Source organism: Dermatophagoides pteronyssinus, unplaced genomic scaffold (genome assembly GCF_027571235.1).
Source record: "Dermatophagoides pteronyssinus isolate colony J.1.1.1.1 unplaced genomic scaffold, Derpt_VIB-CSIC_2022.12 sq0010, whole genome shotgun sequence".
NCBI classification, from domain to species: Eukaryota; Metazoa; Arthropoda; class Arachnida; order Sarcoptiformes; family Pyroglyphidae; genus Dermatophagoides; species Dermatophagoides pteronyssinus.
Genome location: NW_027461534.1, coordinates 238,756 through 255,174, shown reverse-complemented (window position 1 = coordinate 255,174; position 16,419 = coordinate 238,756). Strand labels below are relative to the sequence as shown.

General features: G+C 27.2%; 2 protein-coding genes across 2 annotated transcripts; one reads left to right on the top strand and one right to left on the bottom strand.

Moving 5' to 3' along the window:
• Positions 1–14,588, top strand: LOC113799119 (uncharacterized). The gene is made up of 3 exons (XM_075821480.1): positions 1–623; positions 11,783–13,676; positions 13,745–14,588. The coding sequence occupies exons 2-3, from the start codon at positions 11,990–11,992 to the stop codon at positions 14,359–14,361; spliced, it is 2,304 nt and encodes a 767-aa protein (XP_075677595.1). The 5' UTR covers positions 1–623; positions 11,783–11,989; the 3' UTR covers positions 14,362–14,588.
• Positions 14,431–16,016, bottom strand: LOC113799121 (NDP-glycosyltransferase YjiC-like). The gene has a single exon (XM_027349710.2). The coding sequence runs from the start codon at positions 15,927–15,929 to the stop codon at positions 14,607–14,609; it is 1,323 nt and encodes a 440-aa protein (XP_027205511.1). The 5' UTR covers positions 15,930–16,016; the 3' UTR covers positions 14,431–14,606.
• Positions 16,017–16,419: the final 403 nt, after the last annotated feature.

The following is a 16,419-nucleotide window of genomic DNA, read 5'->3' as shown; positions in this document are numbered from 1 at the left end:
TGTGGTGTGTGTCCATGAAGTAGATGTACAAATTTTTCTCCAAGCATATATGCTCTTCGAATGTAAACTTCGATGTATTTTTCATTTTAGTTTGAATGTTGATCATGTTGATGATAGGTTGTTGGTTCGTTTTTGTTCAATTCGTTTGACTGTTTGTTTCATCTATGGTCGAAAACTAACTGAAAATCATTCCAATTCGTTAATTCTGTGATCAAAAATATTTTCAATCATTATCATCGGAATCGTGATTCTGTTTGTTTTGTTTTTTTTTTGTTTCCAAAATGAATTTGATTTTGATTCTGTTATTCTGATTTTTGAATAAACTTTGATAAAGACAAGAACAAACAAAAAAAATTATCCATTTAAAATCGATAAACAAAAATGTAACCAACACGATCGATCGATTGATTGAATCGAATCGATTGATTTGAAAATTAAATCGATTTACATTCATGTTTTGTATGTTAACAACAACAACAACAAATATGATTGGACAACAACAACAATCGATACGTAAACGTAAAAAAAGTCGAAATAAACATTGTGAAATATTTTTAACAATGTTGAAAAAATTTGTAAATCTTGAAGATGATGATAATGATCAAATTCTTCAAACATTTATGGTAAGTAATCAATCAATTTCTTGAACTTTAAACTTTTATAAAATTCTCAATAAGAAAAAAAAATGAATTCCAACGAAAAGAATCGGAGGAATTTTCCGGAATATTTTCTCTATTCCAAAACCATCAGCGACAAAGAATAAGTGAAGAAAAAAAAATCAATTTTGTTGAGAAAATTGCCGAGAAAAAAAGTTTTTTTTCTTGTTATTGTTGTTGATCATGTTAATTTTCATCATACCCAAATGATAATCAAACATGCATGTTATGATGGTGTGATAATGATGATTTTTTTGTATGGAAAACAAAACAACAGAATATTTTATTCATCATCATTTTTCTTAATGATTTCATTTCATCTATAATGCATACAGGTTGTCAAGAATAATGATTACAATTTTCTGGTTCAATTACGATTCTTGATAACCAGAAACAATTTTTTTTTCTACCGAATGACAATGATGATGATTCCTTTCGTTTCCAATTCATCCATTAACTCTTTTTGTTTGGCCCAAAACTAAAATGAAAATTTCAAAATAATCATAATGATGAATAATGATAAATAAATTAATAAACTTTTTCTTTTTTTTGGGTTTATTTTACTTCATTTTTTTACCAGGTAATTGATTCAGGTAATAATCAAGAAACTGGCAAGAGAGAGAGAGAGAGAAGGGTTTCTTTTCTTAAAAAATGGAATATATTGTTCAGAAATTATTAAATGATTATTATGATGATGACAATTATGAAATGTTTTGTTTGTTTGTTCATTTGTTCGTTGTTATGTTATGTTATGTTTTTTAGGTTGTCGTTTCTATTATCAAGTTTTTTTGTTTCTCTAGTTCTCCATTTTAATGATTTTTTTTTCATTTTTTCTTTAATGAATTCGGGTTATTTTGGTTTGAATTTTTCATTTTTTTTTTGAACCGTAAAATTTTCTTCCGAATTCTTCTGAATATTCTTCTGTGCTTTTTTTTATCGGTTTTTTATGTTATGGTCATAAATTCTTTGGAATTTATTTTTGAATATAGAATTTTTTTTTTGGTTTCGTTGGTTTGCTTGGATGAAAAACAAAAAAATTGGAAACAAGAATCGGTGAAAAAAATTTAACTATCGTCATTGAAAGAATGAATGAGAATCAGAAAACAACAAAAGTTTGATCAAAAAAAAATTCTTCAGTAGTAAAGTTTATCGGGAATTTTCTTCAAATTCAATGTTTTGTTTCCATAATCAAATTAGGTACATAAATTCAATGAGTAGGTGGGTTGTTGGGTGTAATTTTTAATTTTTTTTTTTTGCTGTTGTTGTTGTTGTTGTTGACCAACCCTTTGCTTCCACCCCAAGAACTCAATTCAAAAGTTTTATAATTAAATTTTTTTCATTTTTCGTGATAACAAAGATGACGATAATGTCACTATTCGATGATGATGATGACATTTTAACCTAATTTTTTTCAATTCAATTTTCAAAAAGATGAAATTCGGAATTTTTTCGGGAATGTGAACCGAATTCTTTTTTTCGGAAATTCTTCTCTTTTGTTTCGCTATCGATTTAAATTGGTTTATTTTTTTTGGAAGAAAAATTGATTTTCATTTGAAATTTTATTGTTGTTTCTTTGCGAGAAAAAAACAATTTTGTGCAACATTTCCTTTTTGGATTTTGATTGTCGGGATATTTTTTTTTGTTTTTCGGTAAATTTTCTTGAATGCATTTTCTTTCTGGAAAACTTTTTTCCATTAAAATTATGCAACTTTATTTTCGATTGAAATATATTTTGAAATACGAATCTTTTCTTCTTCTTCTATTAAAGTTTTTGTTACATTATCTTCTTTAAATATTATTTCGTATTCAAATTCTTATTGAAATTCTTAATTATTAAAATCATCATCAGTAAATTTGATTCAGTAAAAATAGATAAAGTTAATTAGTTAATGATGAAAGTTGTCTGCACTTTTATAGTTGGACAGCCAGAGAGAATGTAAGTGAATGTAAGAAAACTTTGTTATTACGAAATTTTCCAGGAATCAATATTTCATTGGAAATTTTCATTTTTTTTTCTCTCTCCATTTGACATGTAAACATGAGTTTAATTAATTCATTTGGGTGAGATTCTATTGAACAATCAATATTACAAATCAAAAATTTTTTTTCTTCTTCGGTTGTTCATTGGTTTTCCAAATTTTTTTTTCTCTGATTGCTCAATGTTTGAAATTCATTGGAAAATTAAAAAAAAAAAATAAAATTATCATTCAATTCATCCTTTTCGAATGATGAAAATGATATTTTTGTTTTTCTTTCCAATTTTTGCCTGATTAAAAATTCACATCCTGATGATGATGATGATATAAAACGGAAAATGATTGATAATTTTGTTTGGCAAAAATATTTGCTTGCTGGCTGGATGATCTCAATCGTTAAGCTACTGTTGTTGTTGATGATCAATTTCCTTCATTATAGACACACAGAGACATAATGTTCCTTGACATAATAATAATAATAATGATGATTGCATTCAACACTTGTTGCGCAATTTGATAATCTACGTCGAACCAAAATATGTTTGCAAATTCTGTTCAAACAAACAAACAAACAAACAAAATTCTTCTTTTTTCCATTCATTAACTTGATTGATGATTTTTGAACTGGAAAAAAAATGTTTTTTGAAATTTTAAAAAATCGAACAAATTTCAACCGAAATAGATATGTGAAATAAACGGATAAGATATGGTTATTATTAGTTTGTTCACTTCATCATCATCATCATCATCAAGAAGGATATTCAATTTTATACTCTGTTTCCATTTTTTTTTTTGTTTTGTTGTATCCATATATCTGATAATTTGTTTGTTTGTTTTTTTTTTCTGTTTGTCGGCCATTATTTTTATCATTATGTAGCGTTACTATCAACATTTAGTCATTCTTCCATTCGACGACGATTGAACAAAAAAAAAGACATTTTTTTTATTGGAAAAAAACAACAAAACCAAGTTTCCCAAGAAATCAATCAATTCGCGAGATATACTGTCTGTATATTTTTATAACATTTTTTTTTTTTGGCTGTATAATTTCGCGAAAAAAAACATAACGTTTTCTTTACCAAATTGTTTTTTAAAAATTACCACTACTGTTGTCGTTGTTTTGATTGATGCGGCTGCAATTTATATTGATGTTTAGCGATAATTTATTTGTGAATTTCTCTCTCACTGTTTTTGGTTACAAAACGCATTCATATTTATGACAAGAATGTTAAATAATCATCATCATCAACATTATTATCAACATTGAGAAATGGGCAACACCAGGAAGAAAAAAAGAAGAAAAAAAAACGTGCAAGAAGTAAAAGTGATGCAATTGCACATCACCAAAAAAAAAAAAAAAATAATAAAAAATGTGCAGATACAATGTTGATAATGCTTTTTCTTTGGAAATTATCTAACTAACTAACTGAAAATGTTTCTTAAAATGCTGTTTGATCAATTAACGTCATTGATTTTTAATTTTTTCTAATCAAAAACGAGAAACAAAAATTGATGTTACTTATTTGGTGGGTGGATTTTTTCTCTTTTTTTTCTCTTGTTTTTTTTTTGCTGGTTAATTCCAGTTAATTTATTGACCAATCCAATCCAACGTGTATGTACGTTTAGCATTGATTTCGTAATCATCATTAAACTCAGAAAAAAATTTAACTCTTTTTGCTTTCTGTAAATGTTGATTTATTGAATTGAATGGAATGGAATGTAATGAGAAAAATTCCATAGCACCATAGAGAAGCGGCAGCATAAGCAACAAGCAACAAGACGCGCCAACCAACCATCCATCCTTTAATAATCATCATTTAGCATCGTCGTCGTTGTAAATTGATTTTAGCGAGAAACCTAGCAGCATCTATATAAACAAGACGAAAAAAAGAAAAAGAAGAAAAGAAGTGAGCACTGAAAAGATACTTTGTATCACTTTTTTTTTCTTCTTCGAAAATACTTTATTCTTTGTTTCTTTTCTGAAAGTCTTTATCATTAACTTGAATGATGCTAAACATTTTTTTTTGTTTCTTTTCCTAGCCCGAATTCTATACTTATGGTAATGATCTTTTTTTCTCTCTCTGTATGTTTGTTTCTTATTTTCTTTCCCCCCCACACACACATCCTCAAACTAAATAATTTCCACAGAAACAAATCGATCATCAATCTAGCTTTTTTTTCTTTTTCGATTATATAGACAAACTTGCTTGTCGTCTTTTTTTTTTTTGAAGAAAATTTTTTCCCATTTCCCAATCGTTCATTCGCTTTGATTTTTTGTTTGTTTGTTTGCTTTGCTTACCCGAATCTAATGAATTTCAAATCTAATCGACGACGGTAATATTTCGCGTCCGATTAACAACAAAAAACTTGTCGTCTTATATGGAATATATACAGAGTAAGCGAGAAAGAGAGAGAGAGAGAAAGACATTGATTTTCCATCTAAAAGGGTTGTTGCTCGATTTTTGAAGATAAGTTTTTAGTTTTTTTTAAGTTATTTTTATTTTCTTTGATTAGTTAGCTTTTTTTGTAATTTTGTAACAAAAATTTTTTGTTTGTTTTTGTTTCTTGTATAACTCCCCACTTTGTAACTTATCTTTTTTGCGTTTTTTGTCAACTTCAGGTCATCAACGGAGATGTGTTTCTTTTTTCTCTCTCTCTGCTTTATCAATAATCAGCCAGAATGCTATATCCGAAATATCGTCTAAATTTTCTTTCATGGTTTGGAAATTATCTTACATTTACACACACTTGACTATCTGCTTTTGCTGCTACAAAAAAAGAAAAGAAGAAAAAAATCATTCGTCTAGTTCATTCAATATATTATAACATTGTATCAAATTATCTTGATGTGCAACAAATTTTTTTTTCTCCAATTTTTCTATTCACAATGTTGTTGATGGACGAAAAAAAGAGTTGAATCTTTTTTTTTTTTTTGCTTCAACAAGTTTTTTTTCGAGGAAAATGCTTTTACAAGATAAGAATTAACTAAATTTATGGCCATCGAAGAAGAAGAAGCAGTATTTGAAATTGTTACTTGGTTGCCGTATGCATGTGTACGTTCGTAGATATGGAGAAAAAAATTTGTTAGTTATTTTTCTTTTCGCATTGATGCGGCATCTAAACAAACAAAAAAAATCAGATGAGCATATATGTTTTAGCGACAAATTGTTGCCTGTTGCAGATGCCATAACGATCAAGATTGTTTTTGTTTTTTTTACGTAAAACAAAAAAAGTAGCGAGGATTTTTTTTTCCTATTTCCAAATATGCAAATTAACTATTGGAAAAAAATGTGACAAATTTTGAAATTTTCTTTTATTGATTTTGATGATGATGATGATGATGATGGTAAATCAATCAATCAATCAATCATTTGGCTAATTTGTTTCTTTCAATGTTTGTTTGTTCAAGTTATCACTGTTTTTTTTTTTTTTTTTTTTGTTGCTACAATTGTGCGTCTAAAGTGTTGAATCAAAATCAATTTGATTTGATTTTTTATCTAGTTTTTTTTCTTTGAAAATTGATGTGAAATTTTTAAAATTTTCAAAGCAAAAAAAATCAGAGCATTTGAATTCAAGCAATGACAGAAACAACAACAACAACAGAAAAATTGAAGGAAACAAAAAAATCATTGAATCCATGGTGATGGTCATAAATAATCAAGGTCAAAATCAATGATGATGATGATAAACTTTTTTCATCATCAACATCATTATAAATAGATATTTTTAAGATAAAAGTTTTTTTTCTTCTAGTTTCTGTTGATAAATTCTCTATAAAATTAACCTTTCGGGGTCTTTGTTGGTTGGAAAAAAAGGGTTGGTGGTTTTATTTTATTTTTCCTCGTTCAGGTTTCCACACAATGTTGAAAAAAAGGTGGAAAGAAAAAAGTTATGAGGATGGAGAGAGAGAGAGAGAGAGAGAAAAAGGATTGATCACTTTTTTTCCTACCATAAAAAACTTGGTTGTGATGGCAATTTATTTGTTCTTCTTAGATCATCATCATCATCATCAATGATTTTACTCAGAAAAAGAAAAGAAATTCATTCGAATCTAATGATTATGATCTAATGAAATGATTTGCTTGATGAAAAAAAGCAGATGATGATATTTGATGAAAAAAAAACATTTATTAACCATAAGATAGGGTTGTTGGAAGGATAGGTATTAATTATTTCAATCTGATTCGATCAAGTTTTGTTTCTTTTTCTTCTTTCTTCGTTGAATAAATTTCCAGTGAACCATATGACCAAAGGTGGACATAAATTGAAATAAATAGATGGATTTTTTTTTCTTTGAAAAAATGAGCCACGAAACATTACGATTACTTGATAAATTACTTGATGACTTTTTTTCACTTCTTCTTCTTCTTCTATTTGATATTTTTGATGTCTTGGTTGGTTGGTTGGTTGATTAGTTACATTGTAACTAAATAAATTTTTAATCACTTTTAATATATTTAAAACGATTGAAATGATAAATATCTAAATGGAATGAATTGGTAAAGTTAGCTAGTTTGAAATCAATCTTCATTTGAATGCTGAATAGCTTAAATTTTTTGTTTCTTTCTTTTTTTATCAATTTATTTCATCGACTTTATCATCATCATTTAAAACGGCTTTCAAACAATCTTTTAATCTTCATCAAAAGAGAGCTAAGAGAAACGAAACGTAAAGCGAAAAAGACATTTATCATTTGCCATGCTGTTGACAATGGTGATGAACGATTATATGATGATGATGATCATCGAGAGACAGAAAAAAAAGTGACACTTTGTTTCCGAATTTTGTTACAAAATATATATATCCGCTTCAACTTTAGTTTGATAATTATCGTTCGAGCCATAATCATCTTGATGATGATGATGATGATGATATGGATAATGATTATCGTTTTCTTTTTTTTTCTTCTCAATCAATCCTTTAACGTCGTAAGTCACTCTTCGTTTTTTTGGTGTTAATTTCCAATCTTCTTGTTTTTCTGGTCATTTTTTTTCTGTCACTTTCTGTTGAATGTGGTTACATTAGAATTTTAAACATTTTTTCTTTTTTCTTTTCATTAGAATTGAAAAGTAATTTTTTTTTCTGAAATTTTAATCATCATATGACAGGAATAGCTAATTTATTTGATAATCTCTCTCTCTTTACTCAAACATTTTTACCAAAAAAAAAAATTGTTTCTATCCTTCTCCAATTTCCAATTATCATCATTTCGATCTTTGTTCGTTCGTTTATTTTTTTCCTTGGAAATTCAGAAATTTTTTTTCCCCATTAGAATTTGTTACAACTAGAATTTTAATTATATATTCTTATCCATGATTATCATCCTTTTTTCTTCATTATTGAACCGTTTTTTTTCCATTCAATAAAAATCCCAAAAACAAAACGGTACACATTTGAAAACACATTGTTATTCAATCAAAAAAAAAAAAATGATTATGAAAACATTCAACAAATAAAAAAATTGTTATTCATTCATTCATTGATTATCACATTAGAATCAAATAACAGCAGATTTTTCTTCACAAATCAAATTGAAGAAAAACCCCATACACTTTGAAAAGAATTTGATTTCTTTGGAAGAAAAAAAAGATGATCATAATGCTGTTTCGTTTTGATATTGATTCAATTTGATTATTCAATTTTGTTTCAAATATTTTACTGTTACTTTTGCTATACAAAAAACAAAACAACAACAAAATTGTTGCCTTCACTGTCAATGATTTTTTCTTCGTTTTTCTTTCTTTTTTTGCAATAAATGATAGATAATACAATGTATCATTTTAGTTATAACATTAAAACATAATGAAATGAAAAGAAACCGTTGTTTGTTTATAGCTTGAAATTATAATCATTAAAAAAATTTTTTTTTTTGATTAAAGAAACAAAATCAATTCATCAAACAGTTATCATCATTAGCAGTAAATGATTTGATGTATGTGTGTGCTCGTACGTTTCTTGATAATGAATTTGAATAAATTAATGAAATTAAGAAAGAAAAGATAAAATTACATTGAATTCACGTTTTCTTTTTTTTTCTTGGAAAAAATAACTGAATGATTTTTTTTTTATTTCTTTGTTTTTGTTCGTTAATTTGATTAATTTGATTTCAATGAGAAGAAAAAAAATTGCAAATGTCTTTCTCATGTGTCAAGCATCTTTTTTGTTTCGATTTTTTTTTTGAAACCAAATTAACCCAGAAAACATATTTCTGGTTTCTTTGATTGATTTCGCAAAATTTACCCCAAAAAAAAAATTTAAAATGAAACAAATTTTCTCATTTTGAATGCAAATCCTCATCATTCATTCATTTATTGTCATTGACAAGGAACTGAATACATTTCTCCTCTGTAACATCATTATCATCATCAACGAAATTAAGTATTCAAAGAGTTTTCCAAAGTTTTTTTGATTTCAAATTATCATCATCATCATCATCATCGTGTATCAAATGATATTTGAATTTAAAACAAGCAAACTTTAGCACGCTTTTTTCTTTTTGTTTTGTTGATTTATCAATGTTTTTTCTCCAAATTGATAATGGTCAAAATGATGATGATGATGGGTGGATTTTAAAAAGGATGGAAATATTTTCATTTGAAAACAACAAAATGGTCATTTTTTTTCCTTTTTTTTTGAGACCAATATTGAGATCAATGTACAATGTATGTGTTTTTGTGTGCTTGATTGGTTGATTCTTTTGCTAATCAATTGAAAAAAAATGTAACGGTAATATTTGATTATTTGACAGCAAACAATGTTGTCGTGATGTAATTGAATGACAATTTCATTGATATATGATATTTATGATGATGATAATGATGAAAATTGATGTTTTCTCTTCGTATATTTCTCCTTAGCAATTTTTTACGTTTTTTTTACATATTTCTCATCTGCCTATGTGTGTGTGCCCTGTGTCATTCATAATTTCCAACAACAAAACAAAAAATTGACTTGAATTTCCATTAACAAAAAAATAGGATTTTCTTTCGCAAACACTCAATATTTCAAGGTTTACTTTTGTTGTTGCTGTTTGCCTTAGTTGTTTGTTTGTTTTTTTCAAGATCATTACCAATTTTTAGATCCCAAAAAATTCTCGTGAATTGGTAAGTCTTCTTTTTTTTTATTTTTTATCAAGAATTTTCAAATCAGAATTTGTTTGTATGTTTGATTTATTTGTCATTTGTAACTGTTGTTGTTGTTGTTGTTGTTGTTATCGTTAAGATGAGGTTATTACATTGTTATTATTATTAAGGGATTATCAAGAAATCCAGATTAAGTTTTATTATTATTATTATCATTAATCTCATGTGATTATTTGGCCATTGTCGTTGTTGTTGTTTTTTCACGATAACTACCACCATGATTAGTTTGGATTATATTTTTGTATTTTTTGTTATTTTTTGGTTATTTTGCACATTTTTTTTTTCAATAAGATGTTGTTTTTGTTGTCATTTTTTTGCTTGAATTATTTTCTGTCATTTTTTTTTCCAAAACCAAATTTGATCTTTGATCAGAATGTTTTGTTTTGTTTTGTTGTTTCACATCAAATTTTTCCCTCTCTTTGTTTCTCTTTTGTCTCTATTTTTATTAATTTTAATCAACAGCATCATCTGATTAGAATGTTTGGTTATCGACCTTGTTGTTTGGTAGTTGACAATGGTGATAATTTTATCAAAAAATAAAAAAAGAAATTTTTTGATATCAAATTGATATAGTTCGATGACAATTTTCAATGTCATATTTTTTATTTTGGTTGATTACTTTCCCTCTTTTCTCACTAACCCTTATCTACCTTATTATCAGTCATCACTATCGATGTTAATTCTAATTGAAGAATATCAATAAAACAAACAAACAAATTATTGTTTTTTCTATGTTGGGGTGGGAAAGATTTCTGATTAAATAAAATGAAAGATTTTTAACGAAAATCAGATGATTACATTTATTTACGTTTGATTGTTTCAATATTGATTTGATTGAGAAATTCCAATTGAGAAAAAAGAAAGAAACACCTCAATTTTGTTTCAAATTCTTTATCGTTTAAATTCTATTTTGATTAAGGTTTTTTTTGGCTGATTGAAAAACCAAATTGAAATTGCAATCCACCTGATGATTACACAAACAGGAACGATTAAAACCAAAAAACCAAAAGAAATGGATCGCAATAGAAAAACAATTTTCCACCAACAAAAACAACGTAGCAATCGAAAATAAAATGTTAAAGATTGAGAAACCAGCAAAAGAAGGAGAGAAAAACATTGATTTGATTTGATTAAAAAAGGATGGGGGAGGAATGTAAAGATGGGAAAGAAGAAAATTTTAGATTGCAAAATGAAAATAAAAAAAATTGAAAGAGTTTAATGACCGTATTCTATATAAATACAGACAGACAGATAGAAACAGAAACCATAATGATGCTTATATATGATAATAAGTTAAAAAAAACATAAATTATGTCACATTAAATAGCAAAAGAAAAGAAACAAAGTCATAAATTTACTGTGTTGAATACAATGTTTTCAATTGGATGGATGGATGATTGATGGTAATTAATTATCAATTGATATCTGGAAACAGCAAACAAACAAAACAAACGAAAGGTTTGTGACACATAAAGTGTGTGTGAGAGAGGGGGGTAAAATAAAGCAAAAATAAGAGATTTTTTTTTACCAATTTACCAACCAATTGACCAATGATGAAATCTTAATCAATTTTCGGTGGATTTATTGCAATTGATTTCTAATTGGAATGTTTGTTTGTTTGTTTGTTTTTTATTTGATTTATCTCAATCAGTTATTCTCTTTTTTTCACCATATTGTTGTTACTGTTGTCATTATCTCAATCATCAATGATTGAGTCATTATCATCATCATTCTGTTGTTGTTTTTTATGATCAAAAATTATTTTTTTTCCTGATTTCCAAATAATAATAATTATGTTTCTCTAAAATTGTGTAAAGAATCCAGTAAGGTGTTTGTTTGTTTGTGTGTGTAATTTTGTTTGTTTGGAATCCTATATAAAATCTAAATGTTTTTGAGAAAATTTTTATCATAACCGATGTTTATGGAATAAGAATTTTTCCATTGATCAAGTTTTGTTACTTTTAATTTTAATTTTTGATTTCGTTTCGTTTTCTCACCCTAAAAACAGAACAAATTTTCAACATTACCATCATCATCATCATTCAATAATAATTAACAAAATATGATAAAAGTGTTTGCTGTATAAAAATAATATCGTTCACCATCCAAAGCACTATAAATTACCAAAAACAGCAAGAAAATTTCTTATTATTTTAAAAAAATTATCTTTATTTTTATTTTATTATTATTTTACAAATCAAAATTATCATTCAAAATGATGAATCTTTTTGAATTAAAAGATGAAAAACTATTTTATATAGATCAGAATAATAATCATTTACAAAACGATTATAATCAAAATCATCATCCGCATCACCAGCATCAATATCGTTCAGTCGTAAATTCAGCTTACATTCAGCAGCAGCAACAACAGCATTATTTCAATCCAAATCAATTATCCAATAATCCAATGTCCGCATCATCACAATCATCATCAACATTGTTACAATCAAAAACATCGACATTACCATTATCATCATCATCATCATTATCATTAGTAGCAGCGGAAAAATTATATTCAAATCAATTATCATCGTTAGCATTCTATAATATGGATAATCATCGGAATCACCATCATCATCATCATCATCATAATCATCATCAACAACAGGAAAGAAAATCATCATCAATTTCAAATTCATTACAACAAAATATACAGGATCCAAATATATGTTTATTAAATTTTATACGTCAACAAACTGATTTACATTTTCAAAATTTACTTAAACGTTATGAAAATTATTTAGCTAATTCAATTGAATCATGTTTAAATTCTGTATTGACAATCGATCAAATTGTTGCTGCATCAACAGCTGCAGCAGCAGCTACTGCTGCCGTTTCAAACAATCAACAAAATGATGCTAATATTATATCATCATCATCATCATCATCAAACAATCAAATAACAAAAACAATGCCATTATTAACTGGTCTGGTATCATCTGGTCATAATAAAAATCATTCAACAACATTATCAAAATTAATTGAATCAAATTCAAATGATAATGTTATTCATAATTATATAAATAATAATAATAATAATAATCGTCAAAGCTTGTTGATGATGAATCAAGCTTTAAAACAATCAATAGATATGGTTGCTACATATAATTGGTCAAAATTGATGCAGCAGCCACCACCATCATCATCCACATCATTATCACCAACCGAAACATCTTCATCTTCTTCATCATCATCATCATCGTCTTCGACGATTGTTGGAACATCGCCTACATCCACATCAACATCTTTATCATCATCATCATCATTTATAACAAAAATGTCATTATCAAATAATGATATTCAAAATAAAATAAATACCGATCTCAATACTATGGTTGATGATGATGATGGGGATGATGATGATGTTGAAATAGTTGTCGTTGAAGAAGAAATCGATGATGATGATGATGATGATGATGATATTGATGATGGTATTGAATATGATGATGATAATGATAATCGTAATCAAACTGATCAAATTAACGATCTAAAAGATCAAAAATCATCAAAAACAACAACAACAACAACAACAATCAATAAAATTGATGTTGAAAAATTTCAATGTGATTGGCCTGGTTGTGTACGTTTATTTCAAACTGAACAAATTCTTAATCATCATCGTCGTTTTCATATACGTAAATCAAATTATCATTGTAAACATTGTAGTTTACGTTTATTAGATCGTCGTGAATTATTGGAACATGTTGTTAATTGTAAATCAACAACGACATTGGCTACTGATCAACATAAAGTCAAATCCATTTCATTATCCAAACAAATACAGCCATTAGAATCATCAACCGAATGTTCAAATAAAATTTTAAATCAAAATCATTTCAAATCTTCATCAATAGATGGCGTTAATATGTCCATGAAATCATTAAATTCATCATCAACAGGTATTTGATCAAAATTTAATTTGTAATTTTTTAATTTGTTTTAATTTATTTAAATTTACAAATTTTAGGGTCATCATCATCATCATCATCATCATCACCAACAACATCATTGACAAAATCACCGACAACAGCATTCGATATGGATAATCGTAAAATGTTAATCGATCAATTAATTTCACCAAGAATGACAAAAAATCGTGATCTTAAAAAAGCATTATTAGCAATTAAAACTGTTGATATGCCAATGACAATGGAAACATCAACATTGGCAACAACAACAAATTTATCGATGAATAAAAATCGATTGAAAATTCCAACGGATTCATCATCACCATCATCATTCGTATCATCATTATCACCTTCTTCTCAAACATCATCACCAGCAAATGATCAACAACAACAACAACAACAGTATAAACGAACAAGATATAGTGGTATTGGTCGTTATCGTTGTCCATGGCCAGATTGTTCATATACACCACATTTTCTTCGTGATTTACGTCGTCATATGTTTAAACATACTGGTGATAAACGTTATAAATGTTCACAATGTCGTTTTGTATCCGTATGGAAAACATCATTATTACAACATCAACGTAAAAAACATTCAATAACATTGACAAATGTATCGAATATTTCCTGTTCAACATTATCATCAACGTCATCATTAGATAAAAAATATTAACCAACGATTTTTTTTCAAAATCAAAAACAAATTCGACATCATTTGAGCTTATTTTGAGACATCTAAAAATCAAAAATCAAATTTTTTTTATTAAAACAATCAGAATCAAAATTCATCACTTGTCATTCACACACAAACACACACTATTCACTATTGAAAAATTCTTATTATTAGGCAATTTTTTTAATAAAATTTCAAATAATGTTTGCTCAGCAATCGAATGTTAACTATGATTTTGTTTCAATTCAATTTGAGTTTTTTTCACAAATCATTTCAATACGTTTAGCTAATCGCTGTTTATCATTTTCAGCCATACGTATACGTTTACCAATTTCATTCATACGTTTGGTTAGATTTTCATCATTCAATAATCGTTGAATTGTGTCCAAAAATTCTTGTTCACTTGATTCGAATGGATTCAAACGTGCACCAAGGCCAACTTCAACAATACGTTGTGCATTATCAAATTGATCATCAAATGTTGGTAATATAAGCATTTTTTTACCAAAATAAAATGATTCAGTTACAGTATTATTACCACCATGTGTAATAACTAAATCAACTAATGGTAATATTGATTTTTGTGGTAAAAATTTATCACCCCACATATTATCCGGTAATTCATAATTCATTGGTCCTTTTGAAACAATAAAACGATTTGGTGATTTACTAAAAATACCGACCAATCGTTTCATTAGTTTCACATTTGAACAACCAAATGATCCCATTGAAAATAATATCAATTTTCCTGGTTTATCGCGAAGTGATTCAGGAATATCAAATTTTTGTTCAATAGTTTTCCGCATTAGATTATCGATACCGAAAAAATTATCCGATAATTCATTCCATTCATTGTAACGAAATTCCATTGGCCACATATAAATATTCAGATATGGTGATAATGGATGAAGACGATGATTATCCATAGGTTTCATACCTTTTTCCATTGAATATTGATTAATATCATTAATCAATGTAGAGAAGGCTTCATTAGTTCTTTGTTGAAATTCATGCCATTGTTTTCGATCACCATTCAATGGTAAACCAGAATAATATGGTGGAAAACGTGGATCCTGTATCATTGCTTGTGGTGCAGCCGAAAATAACCATATCCATGGTATACCGGAATTAGTAATAGCCGGACAATTTACATAACAATCACTAATAATTATATCGGGATGAATATCATCAATCGATTTACGATAAATATCTTCAACACTACGTTGTTGATCAAACATTGTACGAAATACTAATGGATTTAATTTTTCATTCTGTTCGATTGGTGATAATTCATAAAGTTTTGCATTTTTCGATAAAAACCATTGCCAAAATTCAACTTTTTCACCATCATCATTGGTTACCGATGGTTTAGGCATTCGATAATGATATTCTTTAAAACCAAATGGTTTTAAACGACCAGCAAATTCTTCATCAATCAAAAATATAACATCATGACCACGTTCCAGAAGTTTATCACAAAGTCCTTGACAAGCATTTATATGTCCAACAGCGTTCATAACAATAGCAAGAATTCGAAATTTTTGCTTTGATTCATTAGATTCAGCCATTTTTTTCACAAAAAGAAATTTTTTTCAACGATATTCACTAATGACATTGATGACCAAAGAGAAAAAATCATTTTTTTTTTTTGCTTTTTAAATAGATTTTCATTTTTTTACAAGGGTACAAATGACACAGTGATAACGCAACAAAAAGAAAAACATAAAAGGAAAAAAAGCGAACTAAATGAAATGATAATGATAATGGGAAAGGAAAAAATCGATAACCAATCAATCAATCAATTGATTGATTGGTTATGTCTAATACTGTTGATGATGATCGGATATACAACTTGTCAATTTGTCAACGAAAAAAAAACTTTTCCAATGAAAGAAAAAAACTATCATCATCATCATCATCATCCTGATTTCTTTTTTATCATATCACTTTGATTTTTTTCCCTGCTTTTCATTTCAAATTGAATTCGAATGAATTGATTTCGTTTTAAAATCCGAATTCAGATTGGTTTTTGGTTTGAAAATTTTTTTCGAACGTTTT